General features: G+C 41.0%; 1 protein-coding gene across 2 annotated transcripts in view; it reads left to right on the forward strand.

Moving 5' to 3' along the window:
- Window positions 1–7,127: 7,127 nt before the first annotated feature.
- The window catches only part of mtnr1aa (melatonin receptor 1A a), a 40,465-nt gene continuing 20,912 nt past the window's right edge, over window positions 7,128–26,680 (forward strand). The window contains exon 1 of one of the 2 annotated variants that reach the window (XM_023272459.3): window positions 7,128–7,620. In XM_023272459.3, the coding sequence (XP_023128227.1) occupies window positions 7,449–7,620 (172 nt within the window). In that variant the 5' untranslated portion in view covers window positions 7,128–7,448. The remainder of the gene's footprint in view (window positions 7,621–26,680) is intronic. The other variant, XM_055010320.1, reaches the window with a different exon arrangement.

The raw sequence follows: 26,680 nt of genomic DNA on the forward strand, positions 1-26,680 counted from the left end.
GAAGGACAGATGCTATTATAAGTTTGCATTCTGTGCTTTTGTCTGGGTCAGACCTCTGCCCTTTCAGCTGAAATATTCACCCTGCATCCCTGCACCCCTCTTTATTATTCATCGTTACTCCTTTTATTCTTTAATAAATTACAAAGACAAATACTGCTGCACGTTGACTATTTTTGCTGTGGCGCATCCAGATTGCTGCAACAAAACGTGCAAAGTCGTCATTCCATTGACTCTTCACGACCACTTTAAGAAAAGTAAACCCTTGTAGTGGCAATGTGCTTCCCTAAAAGCATGAGAGTCAAAACAAAACACAGTATCCCCTGCAGATATGTCTCTCTCCCTCTCAGATGCCTGTTTATTACTTGTCTTGGGGTTGGGTTTCATGTTCTACGCTTGCTTCTCTACCGCTGATATTACAGATTTATAAACTGCTTCAATAATCCATTAGATAAAAGTCTCATTGCTCTGGATGATTATAAAGTCAGAGTAGGGAAAAGAGTGAATCATGGGCTCCACTGAGGAATAGACCGTGGATGCAGAGAGTCTCAGCTCCTGATTCATGGAAAGAAATCTGTCAGCATCTGTGATTGTTGGTATCGCTGTATGTCGCTTCATTAAACAGCAGGGTAAAGTAAGTAATGTTTAGGTTGCAGAACAAACATTTGCTTTGACCTTGGAACAGTCTGTTAATTTGCCGTCACTTTTTCTCGGCCCACAAATGAGAGGCTGCTTACACTGGCTGGACTTCCTGCTTTGTATAAGTGTGCAGAAGCTGCTGCTCCTGACACCACAGTTGTATAACATGAATAACATGTAACGTCTTGTAGAGAATAAATGGTAAGTTGGATAACTAGCTTCTTCTTTTTGAGAGGAATTTTGGTGGCAAAGTCTTTACAAATATTCTAAAGAAGTAGGCGTTGATTTGTTGAGAAAAGAGACAGAAAAACACATCAACCGTTGCAGATTACAGAGCTATAACATGTTGTATCTCACCACAAACGTCTGTTACATTCAAGCCAACAGAATTCACTTGGTGCAGATTAGAGCTTGTCAGCTGCAGGTGAATGTCTTTGTATTTGACAGTAAACTGGGGTCTTAAAACTGGTTTGTGTGGCCACATTGCCATGATGGTGCATCAGTTGTGTTGCAGTAATGATTTGTTTGCCAGGGCAGAAAAGAGAAACAACTGTAGAGACAGAAAAGGCAACTAGCACGAGGGTGGAAAATATGGAGGAAAAATCGAGGAAGTTTTTGATGCTGCAGATTAAAAAAAAATCAAGTTATAGCGTCTTGAAAGATCTCATTTTCATGTGTCATTTTGGATATTTTTGAGTGATTTTCAACAACTTTACATCCTGTGATCTTCCAGTGTTACACACAGTGTGACTAAAAACTGAAATTCCTCAAATGGCAATAAGAGGTCGACTCCAAAAATGAGTCAATTCCCATTAACCTCCATGTTAAAATGCCTAATTTTGCCGCAGAAATAAACATGTTTACAGCTTGATATGAAGAACAGTTTTAGTCTCTATAGCTAATTTCCCTGCTCATGGAAACTGTACAGGCAGTGAATATATGTGTAACTTGGCTGTTTAAATTGTACTGAGGCCTAAAGTTATGCATAATTAGGAGCCTGGATGCCCAGAGACGTTTGCATGGCGATGTTAACACCACTCATGCTGTCATGCTCCACCTGTTTGTATTAGCTGTTAGTTAATCTGCCAAGGAATGCAACGGAGTCATGTGATGATTGGCGTACGGTTGTCTGTCTGTCTGTCTGTCCGTCTGTCTGTCTGTTAGCAATGTTACTCAAAAACGAGCCAATGGATTTGAATGAAATTTTCAGGGAAGGTCAGAAATGACACAAGGACCAAGTGATTAAATTTTGGCAGTGATGCAGCTTATAGTCTGGATCCATGGATTTGTTAAAGATTTCTGTATCATTGCAAATAGCGACACAGCGTCACTGTAACTATAACAACAAGTGAACACTACGTCAGCTGCCTGCTGATAATCACGATTGCAATCCTACTACAAATCGACCACTACAGACTTATAGGGACTTACCCATATATTGTGGGGGTGTTTCCGAATCCCAACAATTCCCACCGCCCGCTACATATTTAGGTCATGCGATTCGGTATCCATACATAACAAAACATGCAGAACACATGCCTGTGTTCAAGGTCATTTTGTTTGTGGGTGCATCTATATTAAATGGCCACATTCTATGGTGCCGTGATTTCTGTCATAAATTTTTCAAGATTTCAGCCGTTGGAAATGATACAACTGAGCAGCCTTGGCAGAGAACTGTGATCTCTGAGTGCTTTTCTTGTTAGTCAAATATTGCAGAGATGGTGATGCCTGCAGCCACATTGAGCTTCTTCAGAAACCTTGTGGGGTGATGTCACGGCAGATTCATCCATCTTTAGACAGTCAGCACTTATAACACAGGTTGTGGAGCTGTCAGTGAATCGACAGGTGGTTTAAAAACTGTATTTTTGCACCCAGCGAACCCTGAACAGCCCTGTGGTCATTCTGTTACAACTTCTGTATTCATCACGTGATGCACAGTGGCCACACAATGGCTGTAAAATGGTGGATAGAGTGCTATGAACCCTCCATTCTGTCCAGTAACACTCGGTAAGTGTAGAGAAGCTGTATGATTGTTTTATTCAGTACCATTAATGTGCATGGGAGATCAACAGGAAGTCGGCTAACCTGAATGATGGGAGTCTCTGTTGCACATGCCAATAGAGGATGGACTGAGAGGCATGCTAATGTGCATGCTCTATGGGCCTAAACTGCTTAAGCGTGCAGAACATCGAGTTGTCTAATGGAGGACGCTGGAATTTTGTAATTCATTATCTAGTTTCTTCTTAATACATCCGTGCGGCCTTGGTGGAATCAGAGCAAACATCGCTTGCACTTTCCAAATAGAACACAAGCTTAAGAGCACTATGAGATGAAGTAGGTCATATATATAATGTGTAATGCTATGTACTGTCAGCTTTTTCAGAGGCTTGTGCTATTTCCACAAAGATGTTTGATGAAAAGGTTTTTATCTTTGTCAGAAAAATTAATAAAATATGCACATCAGCAGCGACGTCATTGTGGTTTATATTTCCTTGCAGATAAAAGTTAAGAGAGAAAAAATACTGAGCTGAAAGCTAAAACGGCATTAAGATTTTTCAAAAAGATTTTAACATCTGAATTTGAAATTGATCTCATTCCACAGTATCCAAGACTCCCACACTTCCTGACTTGTGACAAGTGGAAATGGGTTTAATTTCACCAGTTAACATTTTGTTGTTACTAACTTTCCCCATAGAACTGGAGCCGTGAATCAGAGGATAAGCTGTTCTGATGAAGCAGCTCAAAATGTCCCACTTGTTCTGCTGATGCTGTTAAAGCTTCTTTTATCAACAGCAGAATGACACACACAGATTCCATCTTTCATTTCCGTCCATCTCCATCCCCCCGCCCGCCTCCACCCCCGGTCTCCTTTTACTGTTTCTTACAGTATGCTGCATTGTCTCACTAACTGCGGTGATTATTCAGAATCAATCTTTGCCGCTTCTTTTGTTTTCTCCCTTCACTTTGTTTTGTTTAACAACGGGGTTTTTTTGTAATGATGCCAGCCGAGCAGTACACTGAGAACAACAGGCTGGCCTATGGTGCAGTGTAATATCAGGAGATGAATGGGAGATAATGATCATGTTTTGCTTGAATGCGATTCACAAATATTTTCTAATAATGAGCTTTGCTAAATTTTAAAATGATAAATGATGACAAAAATGACAGAGATGGAGACTAAAGTAAGAGCTCAAAAGGCAGCGGTGGATTATTATGGCTCATAATTCAGGAGCTTTGTTGAGAAGTAGCATCATTAAGTTAATTGTGATGGACTGAGAGGGGTAAAAGATGACTTCTCTGAATAGAAGCATTGTGAAAGTTTGATCACTGTGTTAAACAACACTTGTAAACATGCACAACTGATGATGAACTGACTTCGAAAGCAGCAACGGTGGGAGTTTAAAACTTTGTTTTGATTCCACAATTAAAACCAAAAGAGGTATCCTTGTGGTATCAGCAAAAATGAGCTGCCAATGCTACAATGATGGCAAGACACACACAGTGAAAGTTTCAGGATATTTATTTATTTATATGTTTGGCTTTGTAAACTCAGACTGGTCAGAGCAGTTCAGAAATTACAAGTTTGACTCTAAACATGTTTAGCTAAACATTAGCAGCTGTTGGTGACTTGATGAATAATGTGAAAAGGCCAAGTGTTTTTCTTTTTCCAATGATAGTCAAGGACACAAAGAACATACCGCATCTTATTTTGCACCAATTACAATATATTGCACTGCTTTTACATCTGTAAATATCTATCTACTTGCACACCAGTCAGGCAGTATTGTATTTTATGACTTGCCAACCTACATTTAAAGGAGTGTGAGAGGATTCTCCAAAGTAATCAATCAAAGGCTCAATACCAGACTTGCATAGGGGCATGGAGGTGGCAGCATCATGCTTTGGGGATGTTTCTCAGTGGCAGCGACGGGGAAACAAATACAATTCCCAAAGAAAATCTGCCTCAGAGTTCAGAGACCTGGAGCAACAGTTCACCTTCCAGTGCCACAGTGAATCCAAGTATAACCCTAGAGATGGTTTGGGACAAACCTCTGACTGTCCTTGAGTGGCACAGCCAAGGCTCAGACACAAACCTCTTAAAACATCAGTGGAGAGACAGTTCACAGATACATTTCGGTCCAGCCTGACAAGGCTTGACAGGATCGGTCAGGAAGAATGGGATAAACTGCTCACATCCAGGTTTGCAAAGCTTGTAGAGACTCACCCAAGAAGAATTAAAGTAGGAATTGCTGCCAAACTATTGATTTGCAGAAAGTACGAGATTTTTTGATATGTTATAAATTTGCAAAAAACATGTTTTCACTCTATCATTGTGGGTTTTTTTATTGTAGATTCATGAGCAAAATCAAAACAGTCTGGAAAAAGTGAAGAGATCTGAAAGCGTTCTGAAGTGATTTTAACAAGATTATGGAAGAACAAGACGTTAAATTAGTTTCTGTATTATTACTACAGAGCACATGCCAGTTTTAATGATTACTATAAACTTCCTTAAAGGATTAATTAATCTATAACGTGTTAGTGTGTGATGGTCACAAGCTGGTGTGTCACTGGGTAACTGACAGATTTTTAGCTGAAACCAACTCATGTTCATAAAACTGCAGAAATCCATTATGCAATTGCTAATTTTTACTACTTTACAGCTTTTTCTTTTAAATTTAGTGCTGCGCAACGCTTTGTTGCTACTACTTTTTTGGCTTACTTGGAAATAATCCCTAATCATATGCAAACACATGTTTTGCAAATAGACTTTGTTTTATAAGGTCACAAGTCAAAAACAGTTTGGAACCAGTGCTGTATATTTGAGCAGAAGCTAAGAAACACTTATTTTCTGTATTGATTAATCTTCTGGAAATGTTCCTAATTTATTCATTTATTTCTTAGTTGATAAAATGTCAGACACAGTCATCTTCAGACATCTTGTTCTGTCTTACTGTGTAAAACCTAAATATACTCAGTTTGCAATCATATAAAACACTGAAAGGAGGGAAATGTGGTGGCACAACGGTTAAGTCTCTGGACTACTGATTAGAAGGTCAGATGTTCAAGCGCCGATGTGGCCACTGTTGGGCCCTTGAGCAAGGCCCTTAACCCTTCCTGCTCCAGGGGCGCTGTACCGTGGCTCTGACTCCCCCAATTGGGGAGATATGCGAAAATCAGAATTTCCCCTTAAATCTTTATATTTAAGAAGTTGCACACAGAATCTATGTTGTCTTTTGGCTTGAAAAAGTTAAATGATAAATTTATTATTAACATTTTGCATAACCTTTTTTCTTTCTCTGGTAGTTAACTATTTGATTTATGGATTCAAACTGCTGTAGCTCTACTGTATGTCATAAAGAAAAATCCTATAATAATGGTGACACTGGGCCGGAGGGTGGTAAATATGGTAAATATGTTTTATTCTTTGCAATATGTTACGTCTGCGGCTCTAAATAAGCTTTAGATGAGAGGTTTCGCAATTTTATTATGACAAACTGTCAGTTTCTGTGACAGCTCATGAATAGGCTGCAGAAGCTGCTGGTGCTTATGGAGGAGGGCTGACCCATTTATTGGCACCATCATTAACTAACAATAGCATAATGGCTATTCTTTGTATGGAAACACCATCGGTTCCCAAAGTGAGTCTGGTTATATCATTTAGTGCATGTTTGCGTCAGAATACTGATTGTGAGAGATTGTTTGAATTGTGCTGAAAACACCCTGGGTTGAAAAGAACATTCCTATACAGCAGATTTCAGAAGTGATCGGAAAAAGTTAATAAAGCTGCAGGTTAAATTACAATAGATTAGACATATAATTGATAATCTATTACAATCTGCAATAAATTGCAGGTTAAACAGGTGCTGTATCTGGTCCAGATTTGGAATGAAGATCAGGTTGTAAATGCTCACAGGGTCTAAGAATCAGACTAATTCCTGGGTAGGTTTTCTGTGGGTCAGACGAGGAAGAATCTGGGGTGCCAATGAAATCACAATGTGAGGGATGACCTCCTCAAACAGTGTTCATTTTTGACAGTTTGGTCAATATTTGTGCAATAGTTCTGTCACTGAAATAGGAAATGCTTTTTCAAGATGCATTTTTACATTGACTTTTTTGCACAGTTACTTTTGTAATGTTGAATACAATCTTTCTAAATTTTCCCCTTATGTTTATAGTCATAATCGTGAGAAATGTAAGTTTAGGATCATTTAAACACCTTCCAATCACGCGTCCTTGCGCTTTTACGCACGCCGGAGCTGTCGCATTGCTACATTAACTGCAGGTTTGTGCTTCTTGTTTTCCTGAAAGGAAACTAACCATGAATGATTCTTCAAAATAATAATGAATGGGCTGCTGAAATAAGGCAAGCGAGCTGCCACAAAGCCATGAATGAACACGCAGAAGTAGGACGCTGTCGGAGCTGCGCTTCCACGCGTCGCCACCGAGCGACAGTGTTTCCCCCCCGAAATAAAAGCGCTGCTCTCCGGACTGTCTGGTCACATGCTGGGAAGGAAGTGGCGGCTTCATGTCACACATGCATACCGACAAAGTGAATGGCACACGGGCGCAGGAGTGACAGCGAGGCGAGCAGCACCGCCACAGCGCGTTCACGGCAGCCGGCTGAAGCCCACGCTCCACGGGGGGGAAGGAGAAGAAGAAGAGGAAGAAGAAGGAGGGGAAGCGCGTGCGTGGGAGAGGATGGAGCTGAAACCCACGGGAGGTTAATATAGTATCCCGAGACCGGGACCGTAGCGGGAACTCCACGGGCGGCGGCAGGTTAAATTTGGCACAGGTGCGAAAAGTTGTGTACAATGGTGATAAATGGGTCCCACCTGAACAGCTCCAGTGACGCCGTGCTGAGCCGCCCGCCGTGGGTCACCACAACTTTGGGCTGCTTCCTCATCTTCACCATCGTCGTGGACATCCTGGGCAACCTGCTGGTCATCTTCTCCGTGTATCGGAACAAGAAGCTCAGGAACGCAGGTGAGTCTGGGAAGTAAAAAAAACAAACAAAACAAAACAAACAAAAAAAAAAAAAAAAAACAACGAAAAAATCTAAGTATGGGGCGTGCGTAAAACAGAAAAACAAATCAAAACAAAAACTCTATAGAAATTTTTTTAAAAGTAGGAACCGGAAAACGCACTTATACTGCATATTTTGTTACTTTTACATTTTATTTGGTCATCTTTAACAACCGTGTGTGTCGTAGATACAAACAACCCTCACTGATGTTCTGGAATCAGCCATAAATCAGCGCACAGGAGCCGCATTTACCCCAGAAAACTCTTCACTCGGCTGCTGGGTGTAATGGACAGTTAAACTCAGCTTATAGCCCACTTCTGAAGCGGATATAATTTCACTGACCCACACCAGGCAGCTGAGCAGCTCAACGCGCGGAGAAACACTATAGCAATTATTGACACTGTCAGATCCACGGGGGAAGCCCACTAATGCTTCCCCCACTATCACTGTTATTCCAGCCAGGAGCTTTAACTTAATCATGGCAGCGAAATGTTCAAATTACTACCAGGAAATTGTGTGTGCGTCCGTGCCTGTGTGTATGTGTGTGTGTGTGTGTGTGTGTGTGTGTGTGTGTGTGTGTGTGTGTGTGTGTGTGTGTGTGTGTGTGTGTTGTGCGTCACATGTAATTATGATATGGCTTGTGGATTAAATTGCGGGTCCCCGAGTGCGCACAGGATTGACGGAGCGCTGTTTGTTGGTAAAACGCTCATAAGGTAATAGTGACAGGACGGAGAGCTGCCGTGGAAACCCAAGAGGCTCCTGTCGAGCTCAGGTCTCCTCACGCTGACTGGCAGCTCCACACATCACGCCTGTCATCTTTTTTTTTTTTTGGAGGAGGCTGGTTTTCTAAATACAGTCCTGACGTTACTATTTCACTCGGCGCGCAAATGTTCGGGTCAGAACAGATTTCCATCACAGGGAAGAGCCGAGCAGAGGGGCTCCTGTGAGAAATATTAAATGTTATCTAACAAACGCATGCGAGCTCTGATGATAAGCAGCAGAAGTAGTTGTGAATCTGTGTGATTTAAAATAAATAAATAAATTATAACTCGCGCTTTTTGCATCCTAATTTATGGAACAAAGACAAGAGGGGAGATAAATTTAGGAAAACTGCATCTTTGAAGTTGTTCCATTAATTATGGCTAATCACATGTAAGGAGGTCATATTGCAGCAGCAGGAATTTAATCAAGCATGAGGTTAACTTATATTCAATCCACTTTAATGTTGTGTATGATTGAGCATACCAGCTGCAATTACCAGTGATTTAATCAGCACATTGGACAATACACTTTCCTGTTTCACATCCCATTATCCATCCTGGAGAAAAGGCTGATGTTAGAGGATCAAAAGAAAATGAGAGTTAAAAAAAAAAAAAAAAGACAAACCAGCAGTTTAATTGTGTTTTGCAAAACTCTCCATGAATGTTAACAAGGTCTACGTTGGCTGGTGACGCGTTTCCTCAAGTTCATGCCTTTGAAGCGCATTTGCTACTTTTCATTCAAGTTCTGAGGATGTGCGTGACTAACTTAAGGCTCTTACAATTGTCTGCTCAGAAAGCCATTGGCAAATGGTGTGCGAATTGGCAGACATATTGATTGACACAGAAAACTTTTCCATTCATACTTTAATCTCCATTTGTTTTAACCGGACCTTATCTGTGGGAATTTCATGCCACATTTTAACAGCCACGTTTTCCATCCACAAGGAATTCAATTTCCTTTTGTCGAATAGATGAAATCTCCTTTATGGAAAAACAAGTGGGCATAAATTTTCTTGGCATGAACTAAATGTTGTTAGAAACTGCACAGCAGTCCAACAACAAGGGGATAAATTAAATAACAAGTAATGAAATATACTCAGTGGAGAAGCTGGCAGGCGTTGTGGCCACATATTGCAGTCAGCAGCAGCACTTCTGCCTCTCCAAAGCCAAACCCTCTGTCAGCGCACGGAATGGCCAGAGAGTGAGCGAGCGTGAAGCCAGCAGCACATGGTGAGCGGTCTGGAGCTGCATGGCTGGAAACCGAATCGATGCTGTGAGCTCAGCAGAATGCCAATAAATCATCTTAAATGTACCTGTTCTGATGCATATGGGAAAGTTTTTAAATACGTGCTGAGTGGAAATTAAATCATGCCAGCGAGGAATTGTCTCAACTGATGGTGTTGGCCAGGAGGGGACATTGCCTCATGGACTTTAATGTGAGATGGGATGATATCAGCACGCCTTCTGTATCAGCTGATGAAGGCCTTAAAATCAAACATAGGCAAAATAGGCAGATGATGCATGTTAGGCTAATACAAACAAGACCAAAACCAGCCCGCCAGAGGGTCCAATCCGGTCCCACTTTGCAAGGTGTAAAAGTTACATAGCTGGAAATGAATCCTTACTGTGAAACTATTTAAAGACATTGTGAAGTATGATGTCAGTTGGCAGCTTCAGTATAAAAGAGTTTGGTGGAACCCTGCTGTTCATGCACTGACACAACTTTTATGTATTTTTTGTGTATAAATTTTATAGTTTTCTCAATCTGAAACATTTACAAGACGGGGGGAGAACTTAACCGTCTTCCTTAATAGTGAGTCAGTTCAGGAGGTTAAGATTACTTCACAGATGTGAAAATGAATGTAAATTTAAAATCATTTCTAGATCTTGACAAGTTTTAAAATACTATATTGTTCAGTTCCAGATATCTGTGACTAAATGTTTTGTGCCTTTGTAGCTACTCTGTGATCTGTAAGGTGTAATGTGTTATTGATAAACTGAGGCATAATGCTGATGAAACTGCACTTTTTTTTCTTCAAAAATTTCAGGTTGTTCATAATGTTTTATAAAAAGATACTTCAGTAAATGTGAACATTTTCAGAGTGTACTTTTTTGCACTAAAACAAGGGGAAACATTTGTTTGGAGTTGTGGTTATTTATAGGGTATTATGCTCTGATTTTACTGGTCTGGCCCATTTGAGATGAAATTGGGTTGTATGTTGCCCCTGAACTAAGATAAGACACCCCTGGACTAATAGTTTATAGTTTTGTTTGAAAATGTTGCATAGAATAAACAAGAAAACCACTTAGAGAGCGTAGTACTCTGCCAAGGCTGCTCAGTCGGTGTATCATTTCCGATGGTGAAATCTTGAAAAGATTCATGGCAGAAATAACAGCAATACAGAATGTGGCCATTTAACATAGATGTACCCACAAACAAAATGACCTTGTGCTGAGCACAGGTGTGTGTTATGCATGTGTACATTATGTACGGATGCTGAATCACGTGACCCAAATATGTAGCAGGCGGCAGGGATTGATGGGACTCAGAAACACCCCCACAATTTAATCTATTATTCCTTGTATCATTTCTGACAGATAAGTCCCGATAAGTCAGCAAAGATGGATTTGTAGTAGGATCACAATCATGTGATCGTCAGCAGGCAGCTGACGCAGTGTTCACTTGTTGTCATAGTGACAGTGATGCTGTGCCACTATCTTGCAATGATACAGAGATCTTTAACCTTATCTGTGGATCCAGACTATAAGCTGCATCACTGTCAAAATCTAATCACTTGGTCCTTGTGTCATTTCTGACCTTCCCTGAAAATTTCATCCAAAACTGTTACACTGTTTTTGCGTAATGTTGCTAACAAACAGACAGACAAACGTACGCCGATCGTCACATAACTCCACCATTCATTGGCGGAGTAATAAAACGTTTCAAGTGACGCAGCTTTCTGATTGGCTCAGTGGATGACTTACATTGAAGAAGCATGTATTAGTAGTGGTAGTTTTTTAAGTCTGCGCCTGCTAGTGGGCTGTCATAAGAAGAGTCGACATAACAGCATGTTATTTCCACTACAGAGGAGACTTGATGTTTTCTGCAATTGAGTGGGGGAAAAAAAAGTGCATTCGACATTAGCATTGGCCAAAATGAGTTGGAAAATATCAATATCACATTGGATACCAGCAAATATTCAGTATCTTAAAAACCAAAGAGAAAAACAAGATGTTTGATTGACTCTAAGCTGCTTCTTCTACTCTGAACTGGAGCTGTTTATTCCAACGTAGTGTCATGGGACTGCATGCAAATAGTATGGCACATGAAGCATATTTCAAGTGTTTATTCGATGCATTTGAACCTTTTTTGCTCGTCTTTTATCACCAATGAATACCAACGCTATTATTCCTTGGAAACATTAAGGTTGGGGTTACGTCCAGGACAATCAGTTTGATTGGGCGTGTTAGTCATAGGTTACTTTGTGATCTAAGGCTGTATTTCTCAGAGGACAATAAACAGATAGAATAGAATAGAATAGAATATTCTTTATTGTCATTATACAATGTATAACGAGATTGCAGAGAGATTTGACGTGAAAAAGGGTTAACATTTGAATTTTGAAGCACTGTGGCAAAGTGAAAAACTGAGCAAACCTTGTCTGACGGTGACCTGCAAGACTGGTTGTCGCCATTCCTCGCGAGAAAATGCCTTTTTTTTTTGGACACACGTTCGCACACGGTTCGAGTCAGCGAGTGCAAATAAGACAGGTGTCTTTGAAGAGTCTGTAAATAATCTGAAAGGCCTCATTTAGTGTTTTGTTTTCTTCATTCGTACCGGTCTGAAGGCAGAAAACTTATCGAGTTCAGCAGCACAGGAAAGTTGAAACAGTCAGTGACTTACCTACTGTACCATTCACAATCTGAAGTGACAGATAAAAACAAGCCTTAGTGTACTGATACCTCGGTGTGCTGAGTTCTGCTGCTGCAAAATAAACCAAAGAGCTCCACAGTGGAGCGCGGCTGTCTGTTTTGGAGTGAGACGTAGTGTTTATCCTTTTGCAGCATTGCGTGACTTGGCACGACGGCGGCAGAATGTTATTTCTGATCGTTCATTACACCTCTAGATTCTGTTAGAGTATCATTGGTCTCAGTGTAATGAATATTTGGAGGAATTAATGCAGAATTAAGTGGTATTTGCATGTGTCTCTAATTAAAATGAACATTTTAGGTTTCTAAATATCCATTGGCTTTGTTGAGAGATTCTAAACGGAAATTGGCTCAGCACTGTGGAGCTTAATAGAGAGATGACTGTGAAAAGAAAACAAATCCCCCTCTGTAGATGTTATACAGTAGATGTTGATTTCGCAGCTTCCTGTTTTATTTTCATCATGAGGGAAGCTATTTGAAAAGTTTGTTTTGTGAGAAACTGTAATCCGTCAGGCCCTCGCGCATCTCTGTCAAAGTTAAAACTGTGATTAAACTAAAGAACAATAAGTTTTTCGGGGTGACTCTGTTAATGCCGGAACAGAGATAAAGCAAATAATGTACTTACAGACAAATCCAGAATTTTATTTAATTACAGCAGGAGTCTTTGCCGAGTTGAAACTGGGTGGCAAGCTCTTCTTTTCAAATGGGGCTTTCATGTTTCACTTGCATCTGAAATAGAAATCTGTCTCATCCTTTCCTTCTTTGAAAAGTTCAGGCAGTATGAACATTATTTTCTCTACTCGTGCTGAGCGTAGGAGCCATCTGCAGCGCTTCTCGCTTGAATGGCTGTTTTTACTACACCAGCAGAGCTAAAGTCTGGATGCAGAGTTTAGAATCACAGAGGAGGACTTGTTTGAAAAGGTGGCAGCCATTGTAGAGCCATGCTGGGTAATGTATCCTCTGCCAGCGGTATGGGTATGGGCCGGCTGCATGGTGTGTTCTCACCTCTGATGACAAGGCCGCCTCTTTGTGAGGCCCGCTGAGCCCCCTTCGGCTCGCAGAGCTACAGTTTCACCCACAGCGACCCAGGCACACGGAGCTGTGGATGCACACCACTGCGGCTTGGAAGTTGTGCCACTCTTGTGTCGTCGGGTCTAAAAATAATTTTGCCTTCACAGTTCATTTGCCGCATGATCAAAGCTCCTTGTTTTACAAACTGCAGCTTCAAGAAGGGGCAGTTTTGTATTAAGCGAAGGATAATGAGCTCCACATTATGATGGTGAATCGCAGTTTTGAATTCCAGCCTCTTCCCATTATGAGACCACTTTGATTGTTATTGCTTCAGTTTGATGTTTGACCTCAAGATTTTGCTACAAAGTTCTCCGTACGCACCTTAACCCTTAGACGCATAAGTGGTGAGGTCGTTTTCTTGTACTCCATTTAAATTTTTAAGTTACCTTTTATTCTTTTAAAGAAATTCTAATACTTGTATTACTACTCCAAGCTCTTTATCACTGATAGTATCATACAAGAGGTGAAGTACACAAACTTGGAGGGACAGAGAGCAGCAACAGCTGGAGGAAGAGTGGAAAATGTCAACAAAATGGATGCTGACATTATTCTATTACTGCTCTGTGTAATACTCTTCTTCTTTTCCAATTATCAAAACATTCCAAATCTGTTATGAAGTGAAAAATAAATGTATGTCAAACATGAAATCATTCTTGTGTGGACAAAAATATAATACAAACAATAATACAAATTATTTTCAACCAAAATAGCAAAAATAGCATAAAAACACATTGATCCTTATGCAGGTAATTTTTGACCCATTTGTTGAAGAGTGTAGGGTCCAATTACTTGTGCAGCTAAAGGTTAAAGAAGTTGTAGTCCTGCTTGATTTGGTGCCAACTTAATTGGAGCTGATGTTCTGTTTGCATTAGCAGGAACTTATTACAGCTCCATAAGAACAGTAAACAGGGATCAGTGAGATGAAATTATAAAGCAGTGATGCTGGATGTACATTACTGTTCAAAAAGTTGGAGCCACTTAGAAATGTCCTTATTTTTTTTTTTAAAGAAAGGCATTTTTTCAATAAAGATAGCATTAAATGAATCAGAAATACAGTCTAGACATTGTTAATGTGGTAAATGACTATTCTAGCTGTAAATGGCTGATTTTTAATGGAATATCTCCATAGGGGTACAGAGGAACATTTCCAGCAACCATCACTCCTGTGTTCTAATGCTACATTGTGTTAGCTAATGGTGTTGACAGGCTAATTGATGATTAGAAAACTCTTCACTCAAAGTTCACTCCAACACTAAGAAAACAACGGTATGAAGAGGTACCATATTTTCGCGACCATAAGGCGCACCGTATTAAAAGGCGCAGTCCCAGTTCCGGGTGCTATTTCTGTATTTAACACATACATAAGGCGCACCGCATTATAAGGCGCTCCGTCCATTTTGGAGAAAATTTAAGACTTTTAAGTGCACCTTATGGTCGCGAAAATATGGTAACTACAAACATAAACCTGCTTTGTGAATATTATCAAAACAAATGCACACAATCCGTGGAACGTGTCTCATTTGTAACAATCTGAAGTTTCGCCTTCATGTGTGACACACTTGCAGCTCCAGTTCAAGTGGGCCTCATAGTTTAAGTTGCTGAAAAGGCCTCCGGTTAAGGTGCTCAAGTTCACATAAGAGGTACTTTATGTCTTTTGCTGAGACGTAATCAGATTATTTTCCTAATAAAATACACAGAATTTCAGAGCAGCCGCATATTTCACGCCGTTCATCATGACCAAGGTATTAGTTTTAAACTTGATACCATCCTGAGTATTTATCCCACGGATCATTATAATGTAAAAGAAAATAAAAGCCATTCCAAACATGGCAACGAGCAACATTATTTAATAAAGGCCTCATGCTTAGCAAACGGTCGGCCGGCGGTGTCATATTATTCTTACTGCTCTCTAACAGGTACGTGGAGGTGCAGAAGTCGTAGTTGCTTGCTGGGTTTGTTGGTTTCTGCGGCGATGGCTGTGATAAGCGTCGGAGCGACGCAGTATGGTGGAGCAGCTTAGCGGTGTAAGAACGGAGAGGAAAAGGCTCAGTGGGTGAAAAACACAGACTAATTGGGGAGCCACAATAGCCAGCAGGTCATGACTTTGCAATTAATTTACAGTTTGCCCAAGCTGAATAAATGAACATTGAGTGTGAGAGGATAAGGATCTCCTTCTTTTGCTCATGAGGCACTTAACTCCCAGCAATAGATTAGTTAATGCCCCTACTGTCAGCCAGGACACGAAGAAAAAGAGCGTCTGCTAGCAAACCCCGCGGGCTCCTTTGCACCTGATAACTTACAGTCAGCATTAACCACTTCCTCCGGTTCTCCTGTGTGTCCTCAAACATCTAAACGGCTTTATATGTTTTCATTAATTACGCCCGACTTGCAGATCTGCTTTGTAAAGATTTCCCGTCAGACTGCTTTCTGGCTCTCGTAAAGATTAAAACTCAAACGTTAGATCGCACACAGATCTAATTAGGTAGCAGATATATGCACGGTTGTGGTTCCGCTGCTGGGACTGCATGGATGATGTTATCATTGTTTGTGTTGCCAACCTTGTCCGCCTTGTTTGCTGTTGCCTTTCGTTCTTAGTCACAGCATGAGGGAGAAAGAGAGGGGAGTGTTCAAAGAAGTGCATGATTCTACAGATAAAGACAAAGGGACGCATCAGATTGGCGTGAGCTCGTCATGCAGACCAGACATACGGTGAAAGAGACAGTGTTTGTTTTTGGAAGAAAGCCACTGAATTGCCATTTCAGTCATGTTAACTTGATGCTTGACCGGGTGGGTTATTGTTTGTGTAACATTATTGGTAACAATCATGGGAAATTGCTCTGCAGAAACTGTGTTTTTCTCAGTGCGACTGGATTATTTCAGTCTTGGCATGTGCTACAGTGTCCTGCTGGCTTTAGGCCTCTGAACAGGGTCATTTGAGAAAGAAAAATTGACCCAGCAAGCACTGTTTGACTTCTTCCACTCTTTACCGGGGGCTCCATCATCTCCACGATTTCACGATTTTCTAATATTTACAGGATTACCTGAACACACAAACCCTGCCAGCGGTAATCCATTCTGTATATATGATTTGCATTTGCTGTATGATGCTGTATGATAAGAATGTAGGCTGTTTTCCTCCGAGAAAACACCTTTCCGTTTTTCTTTTCCTTTTTCTGGTTGACATTCTGCGTAGCATTTCACATTCCACTCACCAAGTTTTGAGCCTCATCTCCCACCTTCTTTGTGCTCCTCCTCGCCGTCCTGAGCTTACTCAGCCTCACACATGCACACTTGATTTTTTTTCTTTTTCTTTTTTCTTTTCACTTAAATTTGACCTTCCAGGCTTCATATTCCATGACACCCTGTCTGTTTGCATCACTTTGATCCAACACCCCCACCGTTCTCTGAGGACGTTATGTTGTCAGACCGCATACCTGTGGAGGAATTCTGCCAATAGCGTTTTGCATCAACCCAGTCAGGCAATAAGGCAGTTATCACACGAACCTCGTCCGCCCCAGATAATGGCAAAGTGGATTAAAGCCGTTATTTATGCTACGTCTTAAACAATGACTTGGATTTAACAAGAGCAGGCGTCTGACATCTGTTTTTTTTTCTTTTTTGTCGTGACCCTCCCTGTGCATGTTTCTTTTCTCTCGTTCTGTCTCTGAGCGTTGATAACGGAGAATGTCTTCAACTTCAAAAAGAGAAAATCACAAAATACAAAAGCACTATAAATACTTTCAACATACAAGAGAGCATATTTGCAGCTGCTTGAGATTGCACAGCCCGCCACCACTCCAGCAGCGCCTCCCTCTTTTCCATGCTTCCCTCTGCTATTTTTAATCATTTACAACATTATACAGTGAAAACTTCTTTCTGCTCGATAGGAGCTTGGTATGACGCACATGGGAAGCTTAGGGCTGTGAGATCAAGTAAAGCCTAATGCTCATCCAAGGGGAACTATGCATAACACATGCGTACTGTAGAGTGCCTACTGTAGAGCGGGAACTATTTGATTACACACATACATGAGGCTGCAGAAGCTTAGAGGTTAGAGATGCTAGCTGGTAATGGGAAGGGTGCCAGTTTGAATCCCAGTTGAGAGAATCCAAACAGGGAAGCAAGAAACACTCTCATCTGTGTTCAAGGTGCCCTTGAATGAAGCGCTTGGTCCACCATTGCTAGTCATTGGACAACAGTGGAAGACTGTGGATGGAGTCAGCAGCTTCCAGCTGTGGATGCGTCAGACTGTGTGATTGTTAAAGCAGGGCACTGATGGAAAAAAAAAATATGCAGGCTCAGTCAATCTCCCTTAGATAACATTTTTTTTTTTAAAAGAACAAATACTTTTATCTGCCAAAAGTTTTCTCCCTTATCATTGTCCCTGTTGTTTATTTCTCAATAATAGGTCTGAAAACAGGGCACAGTTCAATGTTAACATGCAAACAGCTCAATCAGAAAGCCTCATCACCCTTTACAAGCTGCCGGGGTGATTCAGCTGAGTGGCGTGTAATGACGGTTATTATGGCAGACACATGAGCACCATTTGATGTAGGCCTGTGAACACTGACCCATTCAGCCCCGTCAGAACCCCGTCACTGGGTTCAGTGTGGTGGCTGTCAGTCTGCACATGCATGCACACACACACACACACACACACACACACACATTGTTCAAAAAACAATTTTAGCAGCTACCCCACAAAGAAGTGAGGGCGCTGCATTCCAAAAATATCCCAGAGGCTACACAGGTCATGTTGTTTGTGTAAATACATAACACGGTTCAAACAAAGCCAAGTCTAAAATAGAAAAAAGTCTTTAGTTTGATATCTCCTAAATCTGAAGCGGAAATGTCACTACTTATGATTTATGACAATCCTCTGATTGGGTACATGATTGTCCCTATTAAACCTTCAGTCTGCACAAGACCACATTCATTCTGAATTTCCCCCCAAACCTTCAGTGAAATTTAGTGTTGGATAATAAGCAGTAGCTGGAAATGTTTTCTGTTCTTGGAATCACTGTGAAACAACTATTTGTTTTAAAAAAAAAAAAGAGTCTTTATTCAGTAAAATATGACCACTCAGCACTAAATGTCAAAAGATTTATTTACAACATGCTGTATTATCTGTAAAAAGCAGAATTAGTTTTTCAACTAGAAAAACACTGGAGACTTTTCTTTTTGGAACATTATGCAACTCATCTATTTACTGAATGAAGTCTTGATATTATTGGGATCTAATGAATTAAGGCATTAAAGCTACTTTAATCAATATCTTTATATTATTAATGGATCAAATGTCCAGTTGTCACAAGAGAGAGAGAGAGAATCACCACCCAGCTCTGCGGTTTCCCAGGGCTACATCGAACATTTCAGTGTCTTTTACCTCGTTGTTTGAGCATTGCAGCCTGTTTTGGTTCACTCTTACCACTTATGGCAGCAGACAGCTGTTTTTTTCAACATAACAACCCCCCAAAAAACCTCTGGCAAACCCCCTGCAGGAGACCAGTGATGAGCAACTAGCCATAAAGAGCCATAAAGTGAATGTCAGACTGATGTCTATCCAACTCTGTGTTGCGTCCAAATATGCATCTGCTTAACAGAAAATGGTATTATCTCTTTGTTTAAACAACACATATATACACACACACACACACACACACACACACACACACACACACACACACACACACACACACACACACACACACACACCTGTAAACATACACATCTGCACATATTTCTTTTACAGTGAAGATGTAGCTTCAGTATTGCACGTACATTGTAAAAAGTAGTAGCTTTTATGTTTTCACAGTGACTACGGGTGCCCAGAAGGATTATTTGAGTTCAAGAGTCTGACGGCTTGGGGGATGAAACTGTTCCAGAACCTGGCTGTTCTCGTTCTGATGCTGCAGAACCTCCTCCCAGAGGGGAGCAGGAGAACAGTCCATGGTGGGGGGGTGTGGAGTCTCTGATGATGTTGCAGGCTCTGCTGAGACAGCGCTTGTGTACAACATCCTGGATGGATGGAAGAGAGGTCCCGATGATCTTCTCTGCCGTCCTCACCACCCTCTGCAGCAACTTCCTATCTGAGGCCCTGGAGCTGCCAAACCAGATGGAGATGCAGCTGGTCAGCAGCTCTCTATGGTGCCTCTGTAGAAGGTGGTCAGGATGGGAGGGGACAGCTGTGCTCTCTCCATCCATCGCAGGAAGTGCAGATGTTGCTGAGCCCGTTTGACCAGAGATGATGTGTAATGACCAGTCCAGACTGTCTGTAATGTGCACCCCCAGAAATTTGGTGCTGCTGACCACCTCCACAGATTTATTGGCAGTGATGAGAGGTGAATGGCTGGACTGCTTCCTCCTGAAGTCAGTGATTAACTCCTTGGTCTTCTCAACGTTCAGGAGCAGATTGTTCATGCTGCAACAGTCCACCAGTCGCTTCACCTCCTCTCTGTAGGACAGATCGTTATTGTCCTGAATGAGACCCACTACTGTTGTGTCATGCACATACTTAATGATGTGGTTTGAGGCGGATGCAGAGCAGCAGTCATGTGTCAGCAGCGTGAACGGTAGTGGGCTAAGAACACATCCCTGTGGGGATCCAATGGAGACAGAGATGGAGCTGGAGATGGTGTTTCTCACTCTCACTGACTGTGGTCTGTTACTGAGGAAGTCTAGCAGCCATTTGCACATTGGGGTGTTGATACCCAGTGGCCTCAGTTTGCTTACCAGCTGCTGGGGGATGATCATGTTAAATGCTGAACTGAAGTCAGCCAGCAGCATTCACACATAGGTGCTCTTGTCCTCCAGATGTGCCAGGCTCAGATGGAGAGCAGAGGAGATGGCATCCTCTGTGGAGTGGTTCGGCCGGTAAGCAAACTGATATGGGTTGAGTTCAGGGGACAGTGTCGCAATGATATGGTCCTTTACCAGCCTCTCAAAGCACTTCATCATTATGGGTGGAAGTGCCACAGGATGGTAGTCATTGAGGCAAGTGATGGTGGATTTTTTGGGCACTGGTATGATGGTGGCGGATTTAAAACGGTTCTAACCCCCTTGTCTTTTTGGAATATTGGTGTTCATCCCACTAACTGAGTTTCAGAGACACTTGAAAGCTGTTGTGGTGGCCTGAAACATTACTAAGACACTTTGTGTTGTTGTTTTCTTAGATTTATCACCAATCTGCTTGTGGCAATGAGCTAAAACTGGTAGACTATGGTGATACTGCATCTACATGTTTAGTATTTGTGGCTGTGAAATGATCCAACCACCAATCTTGCCATTATCTTCCATTAAATCAAGCCTAATCGGTTCAGTTTAGTTTATTTTTCTCTCAGGTTTTAAATGCTTAAAATCACTCAATATCCACTAAGATTTGCATTGTCAAGTGCTCTTATTGTGGAAGCATTTCATTGACTCCTACACTTTGCTTTCATTGTAGAGTTATGAAACAACACTGATTCTGAAATGGCGCTTTTTTAGAGGTGCACGCTAATTCTCATGAGGCAGATTATGACACATTCTTCGTGGCCTGTCATGTTTGTAAAGTAATTAGTCGAGTCCTCCGCTTCTCCCTAATGAGCAGGAGCTTAGTGTGTGAGATTTCTTCATCACAGTATGCTTTCCTTTAATGACCCATAAACATGCTCCCTGCGATTATTGTCTAAATGGGTGTATTTTGTCACACTTTCACACACATTCACACTTAGCTTGGGTTCATTCCAGCATACTTTGGGTGTTGTCCAAAAGCAATGGGGAATTATGCAGTAGGAAGTTGCATGCTCTTGCCGTTAAGCGCTCAGTGACCTGGTCTAAGCCTCGCTATCTCTGAGAATGTGAGACTGAACCCATGTGGCACGCAGTATTATTAAGAAATAATCTGATATATTTTTATGGAAAATATTGCGCTGCGATAGAAACTGAAGATTTACAGTAGATGTGTTTGATGTAATTGCTGTTTTGGGATGTGTATTAAAAGTGTGTTTGCTGATTCTGCGTCTTATCTTATGAATTTTAACCAGAATCGATGCAGCGACAGATTAGACAGTTTTGTCTTGTTGTTGCAACTAAAGCAGACAGACGGAAGGGTCAAACAAAAGCATCCAGCGGTAATAAATCACAGGTAAGATGACATGTTCTCCTATTAATGTGTAGATGTTAATGAGGAGTGACATTTGGACACTTTTGAATATTAACCTATTGTCCTCCCATAATACTGCGCAGACAGGATCACCTTGTATAGCTAGTCAGAGCACTAATGAGAGGACGATGTTTTTGCTGATAGCAGTGAGAGCATGTTGCTGATGAGGTCATTAAGAATGTGATTCGAGGGAGAGATTTGTTTCCATTTAGAGCGGCACCCAAATTGTCTGGATCCTTAAAATTGTTTAGCTCTGATGCTATCAGCTCCTCTATCGAGGCTCTACAGAAGATAAGGGATTTTGGAACATTATTATAGGAGAGCAGAAACACAACATCTCAGTCCCTTAAACGTCTTGTTCCAGGCCAGCTGATACATTCAGGTGACTTGTTTTTGTTTTTTGTTTTTTTTTGTCTTTTCAGCCCAACAAATTTGATATGGTAGATTTTGGACTATATGTGTGACTGAGAAGCATCTTTACATGTATAAGCCTGAACAAATACTCAATCACAAAAACATGAGATAATTTTATAATGAAGTAGTTTCCTTTATGTAAATGCGGCGCAGGGAGTGGAGGTCCGATGCATCACGAAAGTTTCGTTAAACTTCTAAACTAGTCGTCGAACTGAAACAAGGACAGATGCTGAACAGTTTTCGTAGTAAAAGAGAAAGTTTGCAACCGAGCCGTCATGTTGGTCTGTGTCTGTGCTGAGTGCAGCCTGTGCATCTTCTTCATGGCTGGCAAACAGACTTTAGGTTCATTACCACCACTTACCGGGCTGGAGTGTGCATCAGTGTTACCGGTGTGCCAGAAATTAGGGAACTGAGAAAGGCATGGTTAAATGTGATTTTTTTTTAATGTGTTATTTTTTCTGTAATTAATTAATCGGAATTAAGACGTTAAAGTCCTAGCCCTAGTTTGTTTATTCATTTTTTACATCCTCAAAGTTTAGCTCCCCCAGTAAAATAACACAAAATTAAACTAAGATGCACCAGGGTCCATTTGTTCCGTGTGTTAACACAATCGAATGAAAATAGCACCTGTTACATTCAGATTCAGGGTTTTTTTTGTTGTTGTTGTTTTTAGCTCTTTTCGGCCCAACAAAGTTGACCTGATAGATTTTTGACTTTATCTACCACCGAGGGGCAGCCATACAGTCCAAATATAGATAAGATAACCACAAATAATAACTGTGTCTGAAACTCGATTTATTAACACTTGAACAATTGACTCTTTGGTACTTTTTTCAAAAAAATTACTTAAAGATATTATATGTAAGCACGGTTCCTACATTAAACTACCTTAAAGCAAATAGATCAGTGTTCTATATTACATCCATTCTTTTTGACGTTGACAATGTCCAAACCTGGAGAAATCCATCATTTTATTCAGTATAATGATTTCTTTTAACCTGTCAGTGTCATTTCTACATACTAGCTAGCTACGCTGTTGCTTCTTCATTCTTTTCTTTGTATTGCTCACTCATGATGGATCAGGATGATTTCAGTATGATCATTTTGACCACAGACAAGCATTGAGTTCACCACATAATGTTAGTTTAAATAGCTGTCAGGCCAGTTGCCTCATCTGATGGTAAAGCAGCAATTTACATTAAGTTAATGACATACAACTTAGCAGAAATTCTACGGTGTGTTCAAAAGATGTTTTGAGCTAACCAACTACTAACCAACCAAGCAACTTTGTATTTTTAGGTGTGAACCAATAAATACTTTTTGAGCTCATCAGACAGATCCTGCCCAGCAGCTTCAACAAGCAAGTTCATACCATGAGATCACCGCATTACTCACAGAGAGACGTGCAGAGAGGGTGAGGCACGCTGTTATCTTGATACTTTCAAAACAACATGAAATTATCCCCAACTTGGGGTCAAGGTTACGTTAGAAAAATCCCCTGGACTAGATTTGATGTAACCAAAGTGGAGGCGAGTTACATCAAATCATTATATCAGAACAGATTTTGGCCCACAGTAGTCTTGGGATGGGGAAGTTACATGAACTGGCGCTGAGAGATGCATAGTTGGCAGGACAACTGTAGGGGGAGGGTGACGATGCTGCCCGAGGAGGTGAACAGCTTCCCACTGAGGGTGAAAAATATAGTGAAAGCAAAATATGAGTTTGCTCTTTGCTTCTTTTTCTTTTTGATTCAGTTAGGTTTCAGAAAGAGCTGCAGCAGATGCTGTCAGTTTTTCTGTGCTTGGCCTTAAATACAGTATCATCAGAGCCAGAATGAGTAATTAATCATCCATTCATCATCTGTGTCCATTAATACCATCTAAGCTAAATCATCCTGTCCGGAATCCAAATTACTGCCCAGATCAGGTGTGTGTGTGTGTGTGTGTGTGTGTGTGTGTGTGTGTGTGTGTGTGTGTGTGTGTGTGTGTGTGTGTGTGTGTGTGTGTGTGTGTGTGTGTGTGTGTGTGTGTGTGTGTGTGTGTGTGTGTGTGTGTGTGTGTGTTTGCTCGTCCCTCTTAGGAACAATCTCAAGATTCAGACTGAGGACATTTTTGCAAAGTGGGTCATTTTGACTGATCCTCACTTCTTCGCAGTTGAGGTCAGGCTGGAATAATGAGCGTTGGAGGTGGATGCAGGTTAACTTTGGGTGAACTGCTGAGGTTGGACCTGCAGTGCTGAGGGTGGAGCGGAGGATTAATGACTAAAGAATTAACCTTGCACCCTGTGTATGTGTCTATATGTCTATGTGTCTAAATACAAGTCTGTTGCGAATGTGTGTGTTTCTGGGAAGCTGAAGTGAACACATACATATATTTAAAGTAAATTTTACCCAGTTTTTGTGCCACTTGGAGGCTGACCAACTGAGGAAAATACCACTAAACCTTACAACGTTCTTACCCACCTCAACATTAAAATGACTGACAGATAAAAGTGAATGAACCAGATTGTCATACAGAGACTGAAGATTATTTAACATACAGTTTCTGATTAGGAAAACTGCTATTCTATTTGTGAAAATGCAAAAAAAAAATGGAGATTTCATTATTGCGTTGTTTGCAGCTGGACCACAGTGAACCAGGTTTAGATCAAAAAACAGTGAGCTTAGGCAGATCAAGTCTGGAACAGATTGTTGTGCAAAGGCTAAAGACTCTTTAAAACATATTTTTTGATATGTATAATCATGATTTTCTGTGTTAGAATGTAAAAAAAATAGAGATTTTAATATGGGTTTTTTTTGGGGTTTTTTTTGCATCTGGACCATTTTAGACCAGGTCCAGATCAAAAGCCGGTGAGCTTAAGTGGGCCAAATCTTGGGTAGATTGTCATACAAAGGCTAAAGACTCTATAAAACAGAATTTTTGATATGGAAAACCACTATTTTTGTGTCAAAATGTAAAAAAAAAACATGGAGATTTTAGTGTTTTTTTCAACTGGACCACTTTAGACCAGGTCCAGATCAAAAACCACTGAGCTTGGGTTAATTCTGGAGTAGATCACAGTTTTTGTACCAACACAGTTTTTACTGGTACAAACTCAATCCATGAAGGCTCCATCCGGGAACCCAGTGGACCTAAGGGATCTACTGCCGATGTCCCAGGATCAGACATAACAGGACACCCATTGAGGTCCCATGTTTGTGTAACAATGATCAGAGCTGTTGTGGCAGCAGGTGCAGGTGGTTTTAATGTTGTGGTTGACCAGTGTGTGTGCAGTAGTCGTCAGTCTGCCGTTGGGTATTTGGCAGGAAGTGATAAACAGCTGTCTACTGAGGTTGGAAACAAGGTTGACGAGTGAGTGAGCTGAAACAGTGGAATTGTGGCTCGTAAAACCAAGACAGTGAGCTGAAAGATTCAACGACAGCCTGCAGGTCTCAGGGGAACTACAGTCATGAGGTCATTTTCTGCAGATTTCTGCCAACCAATGATTAGTGCAGCTTTAAAGTTGTTCTTCAAACAAAACTGTATAATTTCAGCCTCTCAAATTTAAAGATATGCTGCTTGTCTGTGTTTCATGTAATTACAAATTGAATGACTTTGGTGTTTGGACTGTTTTTAGATATCCCTCTGGGCTCGTTTGGGATACATGTAACAGTTTTCTGACATTGTACAGCCTAAACAATTGTTTGCTTTACACAAAAAATATGAGGAGATCATTTTATACATAGAATTTTCCATTAGCTACAGTTATGCTGTGCTGATTTTAGTTTATTTCCTCACTTCCTTAAGGTTTCACTCCACCAATAAATCAACACAACTCAGATGTGTGTGGGTCCATTTGTTTCCTGCGTCAACACAATCGAATGAACGTATTTTACGAGGAATGTCGTCTCCCGAGAGCACAGTCGTGTTTTGGTTCTTCTTTCCGCCAGCAGCTTGTTGATGCCATTGTTGCAGAATTTTTTTGCGAGTGTGTGAAACACGAAAACTGAAGGAGAGAAGGGTTTTTATGACAAGCGTTGGTGTGTGATTGATGTTTGGCTCCCAGCTGCTCAGAGTGTTTACACATGATGCTTATTTTTCTGTGCATTTACTGTCGCTCTATGAAGCGTCTTTCCACACGCAGATACAGTTTCTGTGTGCTTACGCCTGTGTGACTGTGTACACTCTGTTTAAGTGACCTTTTGATCTTGTCGTCATAAGTATGATGGGAATGATTGCACATGAGAAGCAGCTGAGAGACACAGAAATGTGGAAACTACTAGTGAGGCAAAATGCTAGTTCCTTTTTAATATAGGGATTAGTGAGACTTTGACATTCTGGCTGCTCGGTAGCTGCATGACGCTGAAGCAAAGCTCTTACATTCAGTAAATATGAAATTAGATACTGTGTCCAACTCCTATGCTTAGAGTGACATTCTGAAAAAAAAACATAGTGAGATAAGCCGTTAACCACAGCAATAAAATATGGCTTATCTTTTCAAAGCCTTCAAATTTATGGTATGTAAGTCTGAAAACAAGGTTAAAATGTGACATTCAAAAAATGCAGAAAGAATCCCAACTATGGTATAAGGAGATTACATTGAGCTCTTTCGGGTCAATTGGGGTCAGATAGGATGATGGAAATAACTGCTGCACAAACCAATCATATATAATAAAGCTCAACAGATGCTAAAACTCCGGTCTGACCTCAATTTTCCATGGGA

The sequence above is a fragment of the Amphiprion ocellaris genome, chromosome 4 (assembly GCF_022539595.1).
Source record: "Amphiprion ocellaris isolate individual 3 ecotype Okinawa chromosome 4, ASM2253959v1, whole genome shotgun sequence".
NCBI lineage: Eukaryota > Metazoa > Chordata > Actinopteri > Pomacentridae > Amphiprion > Amphiprion ocellaris.